Genomic DNA, 23,367 nt, shown 5'->3' with positions numbered 1-23,367 from the left:
TGGCACGGATGATGTTGAAATTTTTTTTATTTCGTTCTTGTTTTTTTTTCTCTTCAATTTATTTTACTCTCCTTACGTATAATAATAATATTAATATTTTTAAAAAAGAAAGGAAGAAAACTGTCACGTTCGCTCCTACGCATCATTCGCTCTTCCACCGCATATTAGATGCAATGAGAGTAATCAGAGTTACATTTATCTTTATTATACTTTCATTCATCTGACTTAAAAAACCAACAATCATTATGCATTTAGAATTCTTGAGATCCATTACTTGACGCGAGATCAGCCCTGCTGATTTTTCGATCATGTATACCATTAGCAGTACTCGCAGAACCCGTATTTACTGTAGTTCCGTTTGTTGTCGTATGCGGAATCATCGGAGATTCGGGATTTGCTTCGGTAGTAACGACGGCATCGGAACTTTTTAAAGTACCATTAGTTGCAGCAGTGCCATCACTCGATCTGACGGAGTCTTGCTCAGACTCATCCGTAGCATTTACATTTGTGTCAAAACTTGTGGTAGTGGTGTTTTTTTGAAAATTGGACAATGATTCCATTCCGGAACCATACACGGAACCATTTTTCTGGCTGATCATACTCGAATCACTTGCGTTGCTCGACGTGCTGATATTCATCACGTTCTTTTCATTACCATTCAAGCTAGGATCTGAAAAACTGTTCTGCAGCGAGCTTGCGGGTGTGTTTGTGCCGTCGGACTTTGGTACGAACGTCGTCCACTCGTTGCTGTGAGCGTCCAAATATTCGATGGAATTCAAGAAATTCTTGCCAGAAAATCCGCATACTGCGTACAACCTGTAAGTACATAAAAATCTTACTATTTGCTGTCATAATAAAAATTCAGAGTAACCGCGATAGCGTATTTTTGCAATGCAAACAAAGTTTTACGTCGACTATAAAAATTTCACCTGTCTCCGACAACTGCGACAGCTACATTAGCTCTCGGTGTAGCCAGATTCGGTCCTGGTACCCAGACTTGTTCTTCAGGGTCGAATATTTCCGTCGTCGTGAGACTGTGCGTCCCAGAAGATCCGCCAACGGCGTAAAGTCGACCGCGGAAGACAGCGAGACCGCAGCCACGACGTGCTGATATGAGAGGTGGTCCCACTGACCACGTATCTTCTTCTGGGTTGTAAATTTCCACAGAATTCAAACAGTTCCACGCATCGCAGCCACCTACTGCGTAGACGCGGTCTTGATATGCACATACTCCTGCCTGGTATCTTCCAGTTCTCAGTGGTTCGATGCTTGACCATTTACCTGTCTCAGGATCGAAGACGTCGCACTGTTTAATACCAGCCTATAACGAATTAAAGTTTTTAAAGTTCTTCTTGTATAGTACTGCTGCTCCTACAGATGTGAGAAAAAATTTAGAATATCGAGAAGAAATAGTTGTAGTTGAATTTGTAGGTATCTTTTGCTCACCTGACCATTCCATCCGCCGATGCAATAAATCTGGCTTCCCAAAGCGCAGACACCCGAATTTGACCTAGCCAAAGGAAGATTTGCAACGGCTGACCACTTCCATCCAGCCTCAGGGTTGAGAACTTCGACAGTAGCAAGTTCCGTAGAACCATTTGACCCACCGATTGCATAAACTCTTCCGTTAACGACAGCGATTCCAAATCGACCTCTGGCTTCCCTCATTCCCGACAGTACCTGCCAGGTGTTTGATTCTGGCAAATACTGATCCACAGACTTCAAGCATTCAACCCTATCGTAACCGCCGCAGACCAACAACGTATCATTCAAATTGGCACAACCAACGGCACATTTTCCTGCCTTCATTGTTGGGAGAGCACAATACAACTCGGGCTCGTTTGCAAAACAATTTTTAGAAGCTACAATTTCTGGAGTTGCCAATGGAGATGGCGATGATGGTGTGTTGAGTCGAAGTTGTACCGACAGTGTGGTCAGTCTTCCATCCAGAGTTACAATGGCCAAGAAAGCATGTTCTGGAAATGTAATTAACGTTCAAAGAACTTACAGAACTTACATGAGAAATGAATCAAAAAGACGTTAGTTGATGTTGAGTCTCTATTCTTAAGTTATGATCGATATAACTAGGATAAAGAAAAACTCTACAAGCTACGTGGTTAAATTAGCAGGCTTACCATTCAGGAAGTAGTTGCTTTGAATGATTACCTGCTTAGACGTTTAATGAATTAAATTTGAGCGGCTCAAGCTGGATTTCATATTAACAACGTCTATTTATCTCTTAAAATAACTATTAATCAGTTACCACTTTGTAAAAATAATTTTTTTCTTACCACCAACTTTACTTGCTCCTATGAGATTCCAGTCTGGTTCCAATTCTGACTCGATCCGCTCTCCGATATCTCTCGAGTAGATAAGAACTCTTGGCTTAGCTGGCTGCAACGGACCCTTCCTGCGGCCCTTGGATTGTGCTTGCGATTTCAGTGAAAGTTTTTTATAATCTTGAACAATGTCAGTATCGCTAACGTCGCCTGAAGGTAAATCCGTGCAATCTTGCAGGCTATTATCCAGGGCAAGATACAACAAGTATGTTTTTTGCGTAAGATGATCCACGGTCAAGCTGGTAGAGTCTGTCAGAGATCGCTTCACCCAATCCAATACCAAGTGGCAAAGACTCGTTCCATTCACCAATGACATTTCCTGAACAGTTTGATGCAAGACCTCGATTTTCACGCAGGGCAACGACAACAAAGTGGGGCTGCTGCAGACAGCTTCAAACTGGAAATTCGGTAACAATGGCATGTATTAGAACTGGAACCCGATTTAGTTTGGGGCACATCATTTTCGACAGAGGCGTAGAATAAAATCACGCAGCTGTCGACAGGATGTTTATAGACGCGTATCCGTTTGGCCATTTTTCAAAATCCTAACATCTGGAGCAATGTATTCGTTGTTACTCACATGGTCTCTTATGTAAGCATCGACTTTTTTTGCAAAATCCTCATTCTGGGTTATTCCTGGAAGAGCGCGAACTTCCAGACATGAACCTGGTGTTAGATAATGCAAAAGATGAGCGGCACATTGTGCCGAAACCCTCTCCATTTTCAAATGCCATGCTGCCAAGTAGACTGATTTCACCTGCGATGGTAGTATCTCAAGCCTGTAAATTTTAGATTCAAAAAATGTCAGTAATATGTAACTTTACAGTCGTTTGTGAGATATAAAAATTCTAGAGAATACCCTACGTATAGTAAAAATGGTGAAGGCGGTGAAGCTCATATAGTTAAATATATGAGAGTAGTTGAGGATACGGATGACAAATGAAAACAACGAACTCGTAACATACTCACCAGTATTTTCCAAAAGTATCTATCGATTAAGTAATTACACAGCATGAGAATTCAGATTCAGGTGGTCGAACAAAATTGTGCACAAAAATGAAAAGAAGGGGTGAATAAAAGTGGTCAGCTCACCTGGAAGTATAGGCATAATCAACCAGCTTTTGCAGAGCGACCTTGTCGAATCCTCCATTCAATTTGTAGGTAACTCTGGGTTCCTTGTTCCCTTGTTTATCAGCACTGAAGAGTTCAAACAGATGCGGGGAGACTGCTGCCAATACAGCTCTGTGTCCATGAACTTCGGTACTGCCGACCTGCAGAGGGCAATACACGGCCCTAGTGTGTCACCCAACCACAAATCGTAATGCCAAAACCAAGCCAAAAACACAGTCGCGTTAACTCCAACGGGCTAATGTATATTCATAAGTTCGAGTGTTTTTAAATTTGAACAAATCTTTTTTTCAAATACCTAGTTGGCGACAGAACTGCGTCCGAGTTGCCCGCGGGCTCGTTGCAGAGCCCGACTTCTTACTTAATCCAATTTTCTTTAGTTCGATTCAAGTAAAATGTTGTAAAAAAAATTGATAAGACGTTAATTTGATCAGCTATACAGAAATGGTTCAACTGATTAAGAAAGGAAAAGAAATCCCGGTACAATTTCTTGAATCGCGTTAAATTTTTTCAGCCATAATTTTTCCTACTCACAATTTGATTATAGGTTTACCGATTTGACCTCCGCTATACACTTTTACTGACTTGAGGCTCTCAGCATTTTTATTTGGCAGATTGGTAAATGGCTTCGCTGACATATAAAAGAAGAGAATAGTTTGCATTTGAATTTAGACTGACAATATGCCATAATATGAACAAGATGTATCAATTGTTTCCGCAACTTCAAATTATTGGCGGTGAGGAAGGTTTGCTAAATATTTGTCAAAAAAGTGATTTTAAGTGGAAGATCTGTGATTGAACCTAGAATCAATGGAGTAGTAATACGTTGTTTCAGACATACATCAGCTAGACTGCGCCCAGGTTTGGCCAATTATTGGAACACCGACGTTGTATAATAAATAGGAATGATGGGACAAAAACAATGTTCCAATGATGTATGGTGGTCGAGTTGTTTGTTCAATTGATCCAACTTACATGTAAGACAACGTCGCAAAAGTGTCTATTTTTACGCATCATGTTTAGAGAAGCCAGCGTCAACTGAGGGTGACGCTCGTCTTGCAGTTCCAGTACAGAGTCATTAAGACCCTCCGAGTCTGGGTTGGTAGAAACTGACGAAACCATGTTGTCTTTCAGTTTAGATTTAGACTTGGACTCAACGCTAGGAGGTTCAGGCTCAAGTTCTCCCTTTTCTGCTTCTCGCTGCGATAGCTCCTCTGAAAAACAAAGAAAACGTCACAATCAGAGAAGCTGAATTACAGATGCCTGAAGAATGAGGCATACTAAGAAACGGTCGAGCCCAATAAATTGTGGGTATAACTCACGCCTGGTTGGATCAAACATAACGGGAAATGGATTACTCTAAATGAAACAAATAAGGAAGTCTGTTGAAATGCAGGCCGAGAAGAAAATTCTCAGACAAGTGTCGTAAAAATAACATAGCGATACATATTCAACGTTTACACAATATTTGATCGATCACACATATAACACACATATCGCTGGCTGATAATAGCCATTTCAGCTTATCATGAGAAAACAATAACGAAGCTACAGACTCACGTGTCTATCGCATCTGAATTGGACAAAGACTAGGAGTGCAAGTTCAGTGTTTTGCCTATTATATTCTTCATGTCTTTGATGAGTCTGTTAAGCTTACCTAATTAAAAACGTCTTTAAAAAAATCAGCCAGATCGTACAAACGATGAATCGTCATGATTTCAATAACAAAATCCATTCATATATAACTTCATCACTATATTTTATCCATCAATAATCGTCTGAGTTATCCTGAGAATCAAGACGTGGTGCAAGAAATTATAATTGGACTATGAAATTTATGGTCAGCCGTAAGTTTTTTTTCAAGATTTAATGCGAATAAATACGGTATATAATATACAGTCAAACTTCATTAGATAGCCAGTGAGTATCCAGCTGTTATCAATGTTTTCAAATACACAACAATTTTCCCTCCGTCACAATACATATATCATTACACACGCTATCTTAAGAATGTTATACGCGGCAAATCTGTGTACATACAAACATGAGTACCTTCACGTAATAATATTAACAATGACAATTATAATGATAATAATGATAACAACAATAATAATAAGCAGCATATAAATTTGCTTGTCTCTTCGTTTTCACGTGACTAAACTTTGTCACGGGTGTTCAGGCACGCGATCAGCCATCACGGTAAAAGCGAACGGGACAAAATGATCGGCAGACCTTGACCCAAATGATTTTGACAAAATCAACACGACCATGAAAAACGATTAGTGCTGTTCATTGGAATCACGATACAAACACATCGGTATAATTCTCGACGCGGCTGTTCGCGTTTCGGTGAGACGCGCGCATTATCAGAAACAAGAACTCGATTCACAACTTCGCATGATTGATCGCCGTATTCCATTTGGCAAAATGGCAATTTTCATCCTTTGCTTTTCAAGCTTTTACGTCGTACTAACACCGATACGTGTTATAGTTTCAATGAATCTAAAACAGACTTGTACGAGAAATCCTTCAACCTGTGGTACGGAATAATAAGCGATTATGTAACGGTTGTAAACAGATTTCGCGAAATTTTTGCATAAATCATATGCCACCTTGCAATATTAGCTACAATTGACCAGAAGATTTACTCAGGGGGTTTTAGGCAAATCGTACCTCCTGTAAAGTATAAGCAATATAATACGATCGTTCATTTTTCGAAGCAGAGATCTTGCAACAGTTACTCTGCGCAGTTTTGTTTTTTTTTGCAAAGTAATCACGTTGCCGCAGCGAGTAAGGAAATATGCATATAGATTAGTTTTTTTTTTTAGTTTAATTTAATTAGTACAATGAGCGAGGATTCTTGCGACGTAGTTTCTACTTATTTCCGGTCTTGAATGTAATTTTGTGGTTTTCGCCCAAGCAGCGTTATCATCCAATCAGTATACATATCGCAGTTAGAACCGTGCTGGTTGCAAAGAATGGTTATTTATTCGGTTTATAAAAGTAATGCGAAGCGGTTTTGATTACGGTCTGCAATGCTGCTTCATTAGCTATTTGCATACTTTCTTTTGTCAGGAATAAGGTAATAATCAGCGACTGCAGCTAATGATGATAATGGAGTAAAATTAGTCCGCGAATCGCGGCCGGGTCGATAAGGCTGCCGAAGCTTCAACATATATTGCGAAAATTTAATGTCTTTCGCATGGACGACGAACGACTGAAGAGACTAAAAATGATGAATCCGGGTCTCTTTATCACGCGACGATTATACGACATCGCGGTATCGCGCTGTTATTCCGCATCAACCTCGACTTTTTACGATCTTTTCGGTAATACATCACATTACTTGACAATATTATACGGAAATAAATAATTGAGCTTACACAATATTTTCAGACTAAGATTGCGTGACTAATTTTTTTATTTTAGTTTTATTTTAATTACCTTGTAACGCAATATCTCGATAGTTTCACACTGTGGAAAAATTCACACGGTTTACAATTTTTTTTTTTTTTATGAAAATTGTAAATCAAGATCGCAGACAATTGATTTGTCCAAGTTATTCTCTCATATTAGAAAGTGGTTGGAAGAACCATAAATGATGTAAGTGAGCCACCAGTTCATTTGCGCCGAGCGAAAGAAAAAAAATATAAACAATATTACAGTGTTATTAGGTATACCACGTAACGTTAATTGAGAAAAGTGAATACGAACGGCACGAGACAACTGTTTGATCTCAAGTGACGCGAGTCTCGGTTCGTACGTACGAATATAATGTACGTTATGACGCTAAGTTGGAGGGAGGTGGACAAGAGAAAAGAAACGATAAAAAAAAAAAGAAAAAAAAAAAAAAACACGCAGGTGACCTGCAAATTCGATTGGTGGGAGGAATTATTCTCCGCACTGACGACGAGATTTATATCATCAATGTCACGAGAACTAGATACAAGGCAGTGTTATCTATAGGTACACAATTTTCGTTTATGTTTGATTTGTTGATCCGATCGGGCGTGAATTTTGTTCAGCTTTTCTATTTCTATTTTTATTAAAATGAAATTTTTTTTTTTTTAAGCAAACACAATTACCACACCACGATAATTAACATACGTACAATTTTACGACAGAAATTGATATTGACGAGAACATTTTCTTATACGTATTTTCAAATTCAACATCGTTTTAGCTGCATTAAATCAACAGAAGTGTGTTGAACTGACAAGTGCTAAGTAAGGTATTAAAACAGTGATAACGTATAAATGTTTGATAATTACCATAAATGATGATTGACGAATGTTACATATACCTACTCTGGATTTATAATAATCCAGGATTTTGATTAACGGATTGACTCGATAGCGTTAATTAGATTGAAAAAGATGAAAAAAAAAAGAAGGGAGAAGACGGAAGATATCGATCTTTTTGTATCAACATCGGTTCTGCAAAAGTGCTGGATTCATTTTTCTGGTTCATGCGGCGTATTTATGGAAAAAAAAAGATTTTATTGTTAGCCTATCGGTTGTGGAGAAATTGAAAAATATAAGTCATCGTTAAAGAAAAAATGCAATAATTTATTTAATAAATCGACGTAGCATCAGATTCATCCGTCCCACATAGCCCAACTATTTATATGCAGAATTTGTGATTCTATCGTTATTTGTCCAACTCGTATGAACGACCGGAAGTTGGATCACTGCAGATTCTGACCGAACGAATAGAACCGATTATTTGAAAAAAAAAAAAATAATAATCCGTGCAAAAAGCTTGGATTCATACGCTTCGAGGACCAAGATAGAGCCGCGTTTAGTTGCGTGACGTTAATTTTTGCAACATAATACTCGTAAGATATAATATCACTCAGTTACGTCTTTTCGCGTAGATACACAAGTTTGTTACACGCGTATATATGTAACGTGGAATGCGGCGTTGAGTATGAAAAAAAAGAACGATTTAATCTAGAAATAAGATAGCTTTATATCTGTGACGAAACAGTTTGAGATTTCTTAAAGATATGGAGAAACTGATACTCATTAAGTCAAGCAATTTTCCGTCTAGTTTCATGTATGTATTATAATTGAAACGCTGAGTCAATGAATAAGACTTTAAAATTGAACTTTCATTTAAAGAGCGATGGAAATTTTGACAAAATTTTAATAAAGTTTTGAAACGAGGAGGATTTTTCTTCAAGTTTTCAAAATTTGTTACACAAAATTCGAATCGAAGATGAAAACTTTTTTACAATACCAGAAGCTAGCAGTCGAAATCCGCGAATCATTGTTTGCCATAAAATGATGATAATGTGTTCGTTTGAGAGTATAATTTATACTACGCGTCATCAATTCATGACGATCGATTAATAAAATAAATCAAATTTCAGGTATATGATATTTTTCGTAAACAGGAAGAAAAGAAAAAATTTCTTTACCAGAATATAATCATCAAATTCGTACGCAGTACAACGCGTGAGTGAATCTACATGTTTTTCTTATTTTCCAAAGTATGACTAACAATAAAGTGTATATTGCAGCAACGTATTATTCATTACCTCATTTTTGCCGTAGTTATAAACTGCTTCAAAATTTTACGTATACCATAAAAATACGGCTTAACGAGTCGTCCGTGAAAAAGAAGTGTAGAAGACTTCTTTCACGCTGAACGAATGTTATTAAATAAGATGTGAGGCGGGCAGAGATGCTACGTCAAAGAACCGCAAAGCCGCTCTGATATTTCATGTTAAACAAAAGACGTACCGATTATGTAGCCAAGAATTTTATCTTAACGTATCATTATTTAGCACTGCGGACAGTGCGATGCTGGGTGGTTATTAGCTACGACGTAATAAGTAATTCCCAGCTGTAAACTGGTCTCAATGTCACAAGAAGGTGAAGGCGAATGGCTTCTCTTGACCGGCTCTCAATATAGTTCATTGCATACCAGATAGGTAATCGGTGTATGCGGATTATCCATGTGTTTTCTAAGCGTGTGTATAAGTGTATCGAATTCGCTATCCGCGAAAATAAGTAGTTTGCTATAAAATGAATAAATAAAGAAATAAGTTTCCTTGAAAATCCCGGAAATTTTTATTTCTCATATTTGCCGTGAAATTGAATTGCGGAGAGAAAAAAAAAAAACAGCAACGAGTGTGAAACGTTATGAAGTAAAATTGAATTAACAAAAATCAACGAGGTTGGAACCGCAAATCGGCAGATTCGGTGGAAAAAGGAAAGGATGACAAAAATTCTGTTTCCTCTTGCGGGCGTTTCATAAAACGTGATAAATTAATGATATGCGTTTACTTAATTTTGTCGTTTTCTGGCTGTCGAACTAAAAATGAAGCGCAGCAGCAGGATTCATTTTTTCAATACTTTTTGCTGAAAACATTCGAGCAAATTTCAATGCCCAATGAAAAATTACTGTTACTGTAAGGTATAGAATGACAACATGATGTATAATGAAAACCTGCATGACCTCGGCAGGGTTTTTGTGTTCACCACAATATCCGTAATATCGTTACGTACGTAGTAGCAATTGACACTCGAGTGAGTAATACACATATCATTAAGTGTAACTTCTTATTACGCAACTATTCGCATACACATATAATATTTTAAGCACTCGAGAAATTTTCCGCTATTCTTTTTACCGACGAAAATAAAATTTAGTTTTATATCATACATTTTTTTAACAAGAATATCACGTTCAGTCAGCTGGAGGAATGACGTATTGTAATAACAGAGTTAATTCTCTCAAGTTAAATCAGTTTTGATTAGCCGACCGGTTCTATCCGGTAAGTACGAGTTGAAAGTTGAATTCTTCTTTTTTCGCCTTTCGTTCTGTAAAGCAATTTTATAAAGCAAACTGTATACAAAATCCTGCGTTACGCACAGGCTATGAAAAAAACGTTTACCCGGTACAAACTGCCTGTGATTTAAACCCATCCAAAATGGAATGTAAAGAAAAAAAAAAAAACGAGATTCTATTTATAATTTTATGGGTGGGCAAGATTACCTGTCAAATAAAAATTAACGTGCAATGTACGTGTAATAGTATGATCTAAGGTAAACTAGGAGTGCGAAAAATAGAGGTTAACCATCAGTACCTACACGCTCCGAGTGTATGATGCGCGCAAAGTGGAGTAAATACCTACAGCAATATTTTTAGTACATCGGCACTTGTTAAAATCTAAATATTACCATGAGAGTTACTGTATTCTCACTGAGACTGAGACTGAACGATGATGCATATAGACATTATGTAATGCGGATACTGAAATCTGGCTGGTCCAAATATTATGTCTATGTACAGGGTTATTATTACATATATAATATTGTCGACGCAGTTCTTCAGTTTTGCGGTTTAGGATCGTGTTATAGGCACCAGTTGTTGACTCGCGGTCGCGCTGCGGAAGGATTACGTGATAAAATTGCGCGGAAAAGAAGCTCCCACTTTGGCGCAAACCAATTTGCATTATTTTAATCGTTATAAATTACGAAACTTCATCGAAGCTCGACGTAAGCTTTCGGTTTATTCGTGCGAATAATGGATGAAAAAAAAAAAAAAAAAAAATTAGGGACACGGAGAACAGATTTATATTTTAATTAAAATTTTCTGCCGATTGCTTACAACTAATTGCTGCAGAAAAATGGGAAATTATATATAAATGCCAATTTCACTAAATCACTGCTTAGAATCGAGTATTTGAAAAAGTTTTTACGTCTGTTTAATTTCAATTTATTAAATAGCGGCTCTAGCTTGTAAAACAATGTATAATTTCTTTCAACATCGATTTTTTATTTTGCAATTTGTTTCAACGATTTTGATTTTTTTTTTCTTAAAATTAGTGACTTCGAGATCAGCTGTCAGTACTCTGGTTTATCGATCAAGGAGTAATTTATTGAAACAAACGTTTTTGAGCAGACCCAAAGAACTTTTCGCTGTACGCCAATACTTATTGTTAGAGTGCTTAACACGAAAATGTGTATTGGTATAATGCATAATTCGAAGGTAAGAATGTTTCAAGCCGGAAAATTTTATTACCTTCACGTGCCTAGTTGTCTAAAATCTACAAACGCGTATATCAGTACGAACGTGATTTGATTCTCCCAAATATATGAAAGCTTCTCAACGACCTCGCATATAAACATGACGAAAAAGAAAGAACGAGGAATGAAAAACGAATTAGAAGATACGAAGTGGCACGATATGTCGGCGAAAAGCTTCTGCACTGTGTTAGAAAAAGAAAATCCATTGTGAAAATCCCCGTACGATTGCCAAGTGGCCTCGGAACTTTATTATACTATATGAATATAGGCATAAGCAAATTGCGTTCAACTAAATTACATTCGACAGGGTCTCTCAGAGGAACTAATATATTATGATAAGACTATCGAAGGAAATATTACACGTAATATACATTATACATGTATTCCCTCAAGCGAACGGCCACGGTACGTCAATTTGTGCGCAATTTGTTTAGAATTTAATAAACGTGACCTGCCTCCATTCGTATGACGTAATAAAACAGTGTCTAACTGGCCTTCGGCCAACAACCGGGCACAAATTTCCTGAGACACTTGCTTACACGCCGCATAATTGTACTGGGTATATGTATGTGTAATATATATATATATATATATTGACAGAACAATAGATATGGAAAATCAACAGTTGACTATTATCATCATTTCTGCTTGGATTCTTGGATTTTTCTTTTGATGCGAATGAAATCAATTAGTAAGAAATTGTAGAAATTAGACAGCCTTTAACTCCAGCATAATCACCCGTAAAATTGATCTAGTGATATATTTAAAAATAAGATGCCTCTCCTCCTCCATCTTTCAGTTGCCAATTTATCTTCCTCCGCGATGGAAAGGAGGCAAGAAGTAAACGAAAATTACACCAAAGCACAGAGCGGATGCATATAATAAAGGGTCTCGAAAGAAGGAGAATCGTTAGAATTCGTTTGAAAGAAAAAATAGTAATGAACCGTGAATACACGTGCGATTGTCATGTACGTACTTGCTTATCTGGTCGAATAATGTAAAATTTTCAACAGAATTATCCAAAGTTCTACAAAAAGAAGTTAAGAATGATAGGAACAACGTCCACGAGGCAATTTAACGATTTCACGCATATAATATAACGCGAAGAAGCATTTTAGTCGTCAATTGTTGATCTGTTAAGAATGACTAGCAAGTCCAATAACGTATAGTCTGTTCAACAATTTTGTAATCGACTTAATAATTAGCCCAATTATTTCTGAACACTGACGCTGCGTAAATTCGTCTGACCGGTGAAAACTGGAGATGACAAGAAATTAATCTGCAGATTTTGATCGTTTCAGCAATCTCCATAGGCGAGCGGAAGTCGAATCTAATGTGATTCATCAGTCAAACAGAAACCTAATAGAGGTCCTATCAGGACTTGAAATTACGCAACCGCTGCAGTCACGCTCCGTAATTTTTCGTTGTGAATATAACTGGTTTAATCCGACCGAACAGAGAGATATATCCGGGGATTTGCGATTGGTCGAATATATACCTGGCTTATGTATAGAGAACTGTGTCCTTGATTGAACGCGTAACAGGAGTCAAATTGTCCGTTGTAAAATGCTGGGAAAATCGGGAAAAAAGCGACTAGTGTACATGTATGCACCTATTGAATATTATCGCATCTGTATAATTTTGGCAAAGTTATCCGACGTTGAAATTTTTTTGTGTTTTCATCACTTAAATTGAACAACTGCTGTATCGGTAAAAATTTATCAATAATTGTGAAAAACATTAATTTTGATCGTGCTACCCATAAAGTGCTGTAGTCTTTTTTTTACACCATACCGATGTGTCGGAAATATCGTCCGTTTTTCACTTTGAGAACAGAAGGCTTACGTCAAGCAATTACTTACGATGATTAATATAAATATACGTAATTGTTGTCTCTCACAACTGCTTAACGTAATATTTGCATTCGCTTTGTACGGTTCGACTTAAATCTTCGCGTCTGATCGGCGCGTCTCATCTCGAAGGATAACTACTTTGTAGGGGCATTCCTCCCGTAATCAAAGGCATCCGTACATGTTGTCACATGTTGCGTAGGTTCGTCCGACGTGGAGAAAATTTGTAGGCGCGTGCAGAGTCAGCATTGGCATTAGCATCAGCATTAGCATTAGCATTAGCATTAGCATTAGCGCGTTCCTTGTTCGTCGTCGCAAAGTCGAGGAGGCAGCCCTCGCGACGAGAATCGACTGCAGACCAATTGGCACGGTTACACGACGATCTACCTCGACGTCTATCGTGAATGCGGTCAGTGACTCTCTATAATGGGCTTGGCAACGAGATGCTTAGAATCGAAACATCGACGGTTCCTTCAATGGCCTACACACGATACGACGAGCTGGCTATCTGTGGAGATCTAAAGAGTACGCGCGTGTCGGTGCATGCAATGCACGATCGACGGTGATACGGATGATAAAAAAATAAATAAATTAAAAAAAAAAAAGATATAATCTAGGTGAAGAAACATGAAGAAAGTTCGACGCATATTATATGCATGTGTCGATGACATTGGCGAAAGCTGAAGCGAAATTATACCGTCGTGTGATCCCGGAGAACGGTGTGATTTCATCAAGTTTTATTACTACGATCAATTATTATTATTATCCTTACTGCATTCCCTTTCATTTTAACGTTGTAATAACAATAATTACAAGGAAAATAGGATGCCGAGTCATGGGGAAAATGATAAGGTGATGGAGAAAAAAATAAAAAAATAATAGAGCACTTGGCCAAACTGTGGACTGTGAGGACTGGGTTACGAGACCTCCTAACGAGAGGATGACTGTAAATACAGAAGGGAATAAACCTAACCGCGTAAGACTCGAGAATATTTAATTTCAAGTGATGTTGAGTATTTGCTTTCATATTCTGGCTGTATCAGACTTCTCAATTAACGCGTGAAAGGTATGTAATCAAATGACGTATAAACATGTATTCGTCTCTGTAAGCAAAGAGCGTGAGTATCATACTTTTACATCTAATCGTAAGTGTAACGTATGTCAGAGGTGTTAATGACTTGCAGACAAGCGTATGTACATATAATACAGCAATTAATGGGGGTACTTGTGATTAAAATACCAGTCTGCGCGTCGCTGGCGGTTCGTTTTTTCCTCGTCAAATCTACGTGGGATCGTAATTCGTAAGGATAACGTAACTAATATGTGTTTTTGAAAAAAGTTGTTACCTTACACAACTCTAGAATCGTTTGAATTTCAGTAAACCATCGATGTAATATCAACAAAATACAAATAAATTTTGCAAACTAGACTTGTTCGGAATAATTTTAAAAAATGCAAGGTAACGACGTTTTTTAAACTATTTTGTCGTTACGTTAGCGTTACTAACGATTCACCCAGGTTGAAAATCTTTGCGTGATATTTTCACTCGTTTCTAGAAAACTGCGCCAAACAGGCGCGGATGTGTATAATATACCTGCGGCGTGTGAAAATCTCGAAGTGGACGAGAAAGAGCGAGAGAGATTTGAGGGGAAAAACGAAAAAGAATGGATAAGAAAAGAAACGGGACAGTAAGTCGTTAGGGGGAAAAAAAAAGCAACGTAGTGTTGCAGACGAAGCTGGATTCTTGGTAGAAGAGAAAGAAAACGATTTGGAAGCTAAAAGAAGCCGTCGACGGAGTGCGGGAAAATCACGAGGAGTTAAAAGAAGAATAAAAGAAAATCCGGCGCTCTCTATTCGATAAATATAACCGGCATTCCAGCCTCTCCACCTGTTTCATCTACTATTATGGATTTGGGGGCTCGGCCGGTCTGCCCACGCGTCAAAAAGCCGTCCTAATATCCGCACCGGTTCGTTCCTTTCTATTGGCAAACTAGAGTACACACTAGGAATTACGTCAGCAAAATCTACATCCACTGAATACATAGATGCAGGCATCCATAAATCGCACGTGTCGTATAACATCGATTATACGCCAAAAGGAACGAGCAGACGTGTGCAACGAATCCAGACGTGCGTAGGATGCGAGAAGTCGGTTCTTTGCCTGGACGATCATAGTTTCCGTTACCCGCTTCATTGCTGCGTAATTTGTCGTCAATGGGTGGGGGTGAAAAGTAGGAGGGTCAAAAACTAGAAGGGCCACGATATTGGAATTTTTTTAAGAAGCCAAAACTTAATTTATAGTTTTTAACATACGTTGAAAGGCGAGTATAAAGTGGTTATAATGTAGAATGCCAAAATGTAGAATCGTATACATTTTTTAGATTTTGTCGTTCTACGTCTTGCCCTTAAATAATTGTCGACTTTCTGTATTTTCAAATTTCTGTACTCGGACTTTCTACAATTTTCTAATTTTACGAATTAGACTTATGCATATTTGAAAATTCTACATTTTGGCGCTTCTAATTTTTTACCCCCACTCTCGTCAACGGTTATAGCAGACTATTCTATTACTTATCTCCGTGATCAAACATTCGCCTTGCAATCTACCAGGATATTATACCCGGACGATCTTGAGAGCAAATATTTTATTATACATATATCTAGCGGTAATTCATTCGAATCGAGACTCGATATTGACCATCATTCGAGGTCGTGAAAAGCAGCGGCGATTGATTGGATCGTAATCTTGTTATACGGCTTCGAAATTCGTTAGTTAATTTAAATTTTGCATCCATGTTTCAGCTGCGTTTCCGCAACACTCGTCGGTCAGCGATAGTCGTATAATATCTGCCAGTCGAGATCGTATTACGTCATTTTACAGGCTGATACACGTGGCTTGCGAACTTGACAATTTATGTTCAACACGTGGATGTGCCAATTGCTTCTCGGCGATACGACTGGCGAATCTTACACGCTATTACGAAGTGAAGTTCGCGCTACGAATGACGGCAAGAAGGTCGTTGAATGGAAGAAACCCGAATCATCGCCCGCGACATGCGTAAGAAAGTGCGAATAGGATGTTAAAAACTCGTGGTTTTTCTGAACTCTTACGCGAACTGGATCATGAATACCGCAAATGCCATAATGTGACTGATAATCATATGCTCGCGAAAGACGATAGATTATACAGATATCGAAAACTTTTATTGTTCATTGTAAAAGGATTGCTGCAAGTATGATAAATCATTTGAGAAATATCAATCTTCGGTTCCATATCAAGAAGAATACCCACAATTTATATCTCGAAAATTGATTGAGAAATTGATATTAGATTAGATTTTTGCATGTATTTTTATCGTACGTACAACTTTCTAAACTCTGCCACGGCTGCAACTGTTTTTTTTTTTTTTTTTTTAATTCCTTCTTTTTCGCCGCCTCAGCAACAGCTGGCAAATATTCTCTCTCCGTTTTTTTTTTTTTTTTATTTTGCGTTCACATCTACACGCGTCGACGTATTCTCATTTTTTTTTTCTCCTCGTTCTCGTCTTCTTCCGTAGCTTAGGAACAACGAACCGTTCTATTTTTCACCGGATAAAGCAACGCGGCATTTTATAGCATCAATTTAGATCGTAACTAATTTTGCCTCCATGTTTACACGCGAGATGGAATTCGCGATCGATTCACGCGCACCGCTATCAGTGCACGTGGATTTCCTTATCAACCTTTTGTTTATTCAATTTTTCAACGTAATGTAACAAGCGTCGCTCGATTCATACGGCAATGCGTACAGTGATTCAGGCTCGAATTAAATCGTGAAAATGATCGTGCGCCGTCCGTGTTCTTCCGTTTGATTTTTATAACAGATCAAGATACGCGATGGCGGAGAGACAGAGTTCTAATCAGAAACATTGTGTTTGGCGAGCGGAGTAAGCGTTTGAGTATTGTAATTTATGATAACCGCACGATAATCATCACGTTTTCCGTCAATTCGTTTATCGAAAATTTCAAAGGATTCGAGATCAAAGCCGACGTGATGCGAGCAGCTGTTGCTGCAATCGTCAATCAAGAAATTGAGCAACAGAATCACTCGACAACGGTACCTGTATGAAGAATACAAGATTACGCGGTATCTTTGCTCCAGTTTTAGCTTTTCACATTACATACCTGACACGTAGTTCGGATTAAAAGTTTAACGTACTATTTCAGCTGTTCTGTACAACATTCACAGCGTAATGTTCAACAACCTACCCGTGTGCAAGTCGTAATTTACTAGCTCGTTAAAAAAGAAGGTAAAAGAAAAGTAAAAAAAAAGTCGGTACGTACTCGAGTCTACTATCTTTATCGAGTACGCGGAACACTTTTACAGTAGAAGGTTATAATCTTTGCAAGAATAACGGATTGCTAACCAAAAGCTGTACATCGCTATCGTGACAATTAACATCGTCGGTAGCAATTGTCGCAATCTTTGCCAATTACCGTGTAAACTGACTAGTTTGCATCACGTTCACTTATAAAATATTTATTGTTAGAGGTATGCCGCGTATCAAATTCGCATGGTGTATAATGTACCGTAATCAAACGAAAACAATATCTGAAAAGTTCCCGGTCCGAACATCGATTGTGAATTTTATTTCTGAAAAATGCACGCGCAAGTCCGAACAAATTTGGATGAAAAGTTGATTATCCGACCGCGTGTACAACGATCCATGATCCACGTGTTCGAACATCGAGAACGAAAAGAGAAACACGAATCCATGTAAAATTTTGATAAAACTTACCACCAGGTTCGTCAAATGACGACAAGACTGGAACGAGGTGCGGTTGGTTCAAGGAAGACCAAATAATTCATCTAACACTCGACTAGCGGAGGCCGGGTAACGACAGCCGGTCAATTTGGAAACTTTCGGAGCCGAACGAACGAAGAGTTTCTCTCGACTGGCAACGTGGTCCAACCGGCACTACGGTTTGCCCCTCGCTCCCCTTCCCTAATCCCACCATCCCTCTCTCCTTTGCCCAGAGCGAGAACCTCCGACGAGGTAAACTGGATTCGGGGCGGATCAATACGCGCGAAACAAGGACGGCGAATCGACGACGACGACGACGGAAGGTTCTCGACGAGGACGAAACTTGGGGAGGGGGGGGGGGGGGGGGCGACGGACGAGGAGGTGGAAGGAATAGGAGACCTGCGTGCGAAAATACCGTCGCGTCGTCTGCAATGTCTGCGCGATGAGTAGAACTCGGGAGTCTCGTCTGATCCGGGAAATCGCAGACGACCGATTTCGTATCGTCGCGAAAAGAGGGAAGACCGCCGACCGTCGAGACGATTCTTGTTGTCGGTCTCCGGTCGGAATGTACACTTGAAATTGTAATTTTTCAATGCCATGAATTTTTTTTTTTTTTTTTGCACCATTGGGGGGTGGTCATCGGTCCAAATACAGAATTTAGAACGGATTTTGCATTAGCTTTTTCCGGCATCTTGAAAGTATGGAGAAATTTGTTTTTGTCAAATAAGTAATCGCCTGTTTAGAAATTTTTACTAAAATTTTTTTTCTACCATCGATATTTTCCGACTTAAGGGGATGTGCCCTGGTCGATTTCTACGTTGACGTATGTGTCTTCGAATTTATGAATCACAAAAAAGGGCCAAACAGCTCCATTCTATATAAAATTCCGAATAAAATCAATGTAAGTCATTTTGATTTGATGCAGAAATAAAGAAATGGCATGGATTCTACGAAATCGCGATACAAATTCGTTTCTTTATTGCTGCGTCAAACGAAAATGTGTTGGAAAGTTTTTGTTTCGAATTGCGTATAGAATGGGGTTGTTAAGCCCTTTTTTGCAGCTGAGATACGTGGACTTTGATATTCGGAGGTACATACGACACGTCGAAATTGACTTGAGCACCCCCTCAAACCGTAACTTCAAAACGGCCGTAAAAGCTACTGCATAATCTGTCGATATTCTGGATTTAGATCACCAATGATCCTCGGCCAGCGATTTAAAAAAGAAAATAATGGTATCGGCAAATTGCCATTTCATATGTTCTTTTCGTACATAGCGACTGGGCTAATCCGCGTCTCCTAGGCACGCAAAACGCAAGCTGCAATAGTGAAAGCGTAAAACATACGGTACACTTGCAGAGAAGCCGAGCAATCGGGGCTGTTGCGTCGCAAAATCCACTACTGTCACACATCTCTTTTCTCTGACTTTCGCTAGGTCCTTCAACGTCCGATCCTTCCTGCTATTCTCTCCCTTCCAAGTACCTAGCTGCATTTTTCCGACCACATCCTGCAATTTACGAGCTTTGTTCTGGTTTCTTTCCACCTTCTCCCACAATCTTGCCTCTCCCAAGCTCTAATTCCAAAAACCAGTTGTCCACGCACCTACCAAGAGAACAGACGTATCCATGACTCTACGATTCAATCCAACTTTATCGGTGAACTTGTACAATATATCCGTTATTCTGTCGATAGCTATCAACTTCGTTTCAAACCTAACCACCTATAACTAGTTAATTCGCGTTGTAGGAGTTCACGTGGCATCCAGTACGAATGCACTATAGGGTACGCGTGAACAGGGGCTAAAACGGCTGCGATAGATTCCGACTATCCGGCGTGTAGATCATTCTGAAATTTTTTAGTAGACTGATTCCGACTATCCGGCGTGTAGATCATTCTGAAATTTTTTAGTAGACGCGCATGGATGCCGCGGAATCTTCCGAACGGTAGCTGATCCGGCGATGGGTATTGACGGAAAGGAAATCAGGAAAACTTCATCAAACTGAGAGAAATTTTATGGAGAGGAATATCTCTGGTTCGAATGTCTGTCAAATTTACTTCGGCATGTATCGCGATCATGTATCAAGCAGCAGAACTGTTCGGATAAATGACTAATTGAATATCTTACAAGTATTTATTACGAGGCATAATATTGTGTGTATCGTATCGCTTTCACGTTGTTGCGACGTATGCATTTGTGTAAAAATGAGTAGATTTGTCAGATTAGTTTCATTCTAAAACTACCGTTAGAGTTTAGGACTAGACCGTTCGTAAAATTCTAACAATAAGTACGGGCACGTCGAACCCGGTAATGACCATGGCCAGGTCAATTTTGTAAAATTCCAAGGACGGATAAGCCGAACCCTAGCCAGGTCGATCCGTATCGCGCTGTCCGGCAGCTGCAAATAACTTTCGAAATAGACAATAAATCAAGGCACAAAAATTTCCCCAACACGTGCTTTTCCCGTTTTAGAACATTCGGTTGGTCGACAGATGTGTACGGCAACCAAGATGGACAGCGTGGGCGTGAAAGGGTCGCTTATTGTTTGATTTTAAAAATTTACCTGATCCTTCTCCCACCTTTCATGCCGTTCCTCTAAACTTTGCACGAACTATAAAATACCATGCATTTTACTCACTTACGTCTCCAGCCCTCAAACCAAATTTCCTCCCACTTCGACTATTGCCCACAACTGAAATATTTCGAAAATCTAACGTCCGCCTAAAACGATCTTCTCGGTGGTACAGACTAGCACCATCGTCCTGAAACTTGAAACTAAAGATCTTTAGCTTCGGGAATATCCAACACGCTTCTTTAAATCTATATTCTCGATAATCATCCATCTAAACTAAGCCGCAGGTAACTCAACGAAAACTGTATCTCTACAACAAGTCGATTAATTCTAGAATATATTTTTAAATTTATAGTATTTTTTGAGGCAATCAATATCCAACCCACAAAGTACCTGTAATCCTTTGATTAGAATTGTAGGAGTTCGCGTTGTGCAAGACGCAATTTCAATAATTGCGACGCGGACGCGTGAACATACGACATTTAATTATGTTCGAAATCGATTAATTACTTGGTATACATACGTAACTGTAACATTTTTTGATAATTGCGGGTCGATGTATAACAACATCTGATTTGTTTGCAGTAAGCAGGATTTGAAAAACGGACTTTAGAAATCGGGGAAATTCTCGCGGAATTTTTCACCCCGAATTCGGTCGCCACTCTACCGGCTGCAGGATGATTCGATATCGTGGGCCCGTGTTTTTCCGTACCTCCCAAACGCTTCGAACCTTTTATTTTTAACGACCTCTGCCAAGTTTGAACGTTCACGAACAAACGGAATTAGGGAGCTTGATCATTTTATTACAGGTATAACAACGAGCCAATGCTGCAGTTGTCGATGTGCAGATACGACGGTTGTTTTATCGATATGCCATTATATTATACTTTCGGAAAGGTCGAGGTTTGTTCTTCTTAAATTCTTCCCTCCTACAGCTTGACTAAACGGTATCGTTTCTTTGCTCTCGTATCGACGCTCCTTAAGAGCCTAACAATAAGCCTAGGCTTTGGAGCATTCGATGTTGACACGGAGCTGGTTACAGGTCGGAAATTTAAGTTCTTCCAACGAACCGAACACAAATATGTAGCTTAACATCGAAGACTCTGAATCTCTTTACACCCACCAATGAACCGACCTTCAGTCAGATGATTAATCGTGCGCATTCGTTTTCCAAATTCTTCGAAGAACGGCTTGAATTTGAAAGCATTTCATGGAAGGCGTATTCCCGGATATGGAGCCCGTTAGTCAGGGTCGGGTGAATATAACTTCGAAATATGTTCCCGACTACCCCCACGTGTTGATGTATGCGGTAGGCATGTAAGCAAGTACGTCGGTACTTGAATAAAACCGAGCGATGGATGCGAGGGTCGGTTTGTTTGCTTGTAAATATGCGCGTAAGCAGGTAGGTAGATGCATACATACATGTTTGCTGACCAATTTATCTCGTTGTGTATAATATGATGTATTAGAATGGACAGAGGACGATTGGAGAAGTCGAGAAGTGGATGATCCAACGCGGTACGTAACAACGACGAGGCTCGGATATTCGCTGGTAGAAATGCAGCGGAAGGAAACCTTTTCCTCGCCATAAACCCTAAAGGCTGCTAGTCTAAATCGTATTTGCAAAGATATAGGTATTATAATGGTTATTGGATTAAGATATCTTACCTGTGCGATCGATGGGCTTCGTTCGCAGCGGCATATTACTCGTTCCGTTGTCGCGTCGGGTATAGATACGAAGCCGAGTGCGAAAAAATGACTTAACTATTTCACTGCGAACGAAATAAATAACGGAACGCAAAATTCACTCACAAGGTTACCGATGCGCGTTAATATACTTTCCAAAACGAACTGCCGGCTTTCAAACAATTGGACAATGCGTGACGCGCTCCTCTCAGCGAGACTCGTGACGATAAATTCGATTGATATTTGAAATTCACCGGGGCTCAGAGGTATAAAGGCGAAAGTATATCGAAGCCTACGACTCGACGCGTGTTTGCGGCAACGTGCGAGGCGTGACAAGACGAAACACCGTCCCACGGTGTTTTTCTTGTTACCTTTGTCAACGACGACGTTCGGTCCGTGTACAGAAGCGGTTAGAATGCATGATTCGAATCGCGGGTACGCAATATTTACGCACGCCGAGCTCGCTGGACGTACCTGGATTTTCTGAGGTGGTTAATTAAGCCCGGCTGGAGTGCGCGATTCGTTTACTGGCGAAATTGATCCTCCTTCACCGTCAGAGCTCCATGCTGTTCAGTCGAGGTCGTATCTTGTATTATTGACATACATGACCACGCGAGGGTGTGATAATTGAAGGCCGACATAAACAGTTTACGCACGTCAGGTTATTTACTCATCGCTACACGACACATATGCGTATTGCATACGTGCATGCCTGTGTTCCGCGCATGCGCCGCTGATCGTTCCGCAACAAATTCCCTAGTTTTTCGCCATGGCAGCGCTGATTGAGTAGGGAAATCGAGTTCAGATACGCAAAGTGGACACTCACACACACCTGTGGTAACGAACGCCGTCGATGTCGAATCGCATCTCCACCTTTCGGCGAAGTCGCGAACCACACGCTTCACCTGACGTACCGAACGAGAAGCGTCCAGCGGGAAATTTGAAATGGCTAAGCTGCGAGGGCTCCCCGT

General features: G+C 39.5%; 1 protein-coding gene across 5 annotated transcripts; it reads right to left on the bottom strand.

Annotated features, from left to right (window-relative positions):
• On the bottom strand, positions 1-23,054 carry LOC124213533 (influenza virus NS1A-binding protein-like). Of its 5 annotated transcripts, none has more exons than XM_046614910.2 (8): positions 22,871-23,054; positions 4,443-4,681; positions 3,432-3,610; positions 2,920-3,118; positions 2,292-2,736; positions 1,447-1,976; positions 930-1,321; positions 1-816 (listed from the first exon to the last, which is right to left on the bottom strand). In XM_046614910.2, exons 2-8 carry the CDS (start codon positions 4,587-4,589, stop codon positions 252-254), a joined length of 2,457 nt encoding a protein of 818 aa, XP_046470866.1. In that variant the 5' UTR covers positions 4,590-4,681; positions 22,871-23,054; the 3' UTR covers positions 1-251. The 5 variants fall into 5 exon arrangements, with proteins under 5 accessions (XP_046470866.1, XP_046470863.1, XP_046470864.1 ...); XM_046614907.2 differs by lacking the exon at positions 22,871-23,054 and adding an exon at positions 22,379-22,847; XM_046614908.2 differs by lacking the exon at positions 22,871-23,054 and adding an exon at positions 18,135-18,311.
• Between the last annotated feature and the right edge of the window lie 313 nt (positions 23,055-23,367).

The sequence above is a fragment of the Neodiprion pinetum genome, chromosome 3 (genome assembly GCF_021155775.2).
Source record: "Neodiprion pinetum isolate iyNeoPine1 chromosome 3, iyNeoPine1.2, whole genome shotgun sequence".
NCBI lineage: Eukaryota > Metazoa > Arthropoda > Insecta > Hymenoptera > Diprionidae > Neodiprion > Neodiprion pinetum.
The sequence above is the reverse complement of the archived record's forward strand: the minus strand, read 5'-3'. Positions and strand labels throughout refer to the sequence as shown.

Coding starts and splice junctions, on each gene's coding strand:
- LOC124213533 (XM_046614907.2), bottom strand. CDS start 22,412: ATGCCGCTGCGAACGAAGCCCATCGATCGCACAG. Junction 2,737..2,919: donor ATGCTTACATAAGAGACCAT/GTGAGTAACAAC, acceptor CCGAATTTCCAG/TTTGAAGCTGTCTGCAGCAG. Junction 817..929: donor GTCGCAGTTGTCGGAGACAG/GTGAAATTTTTA, acceptor ATGTACTTACAG/GTTGTACGCAGTATGCGGAT.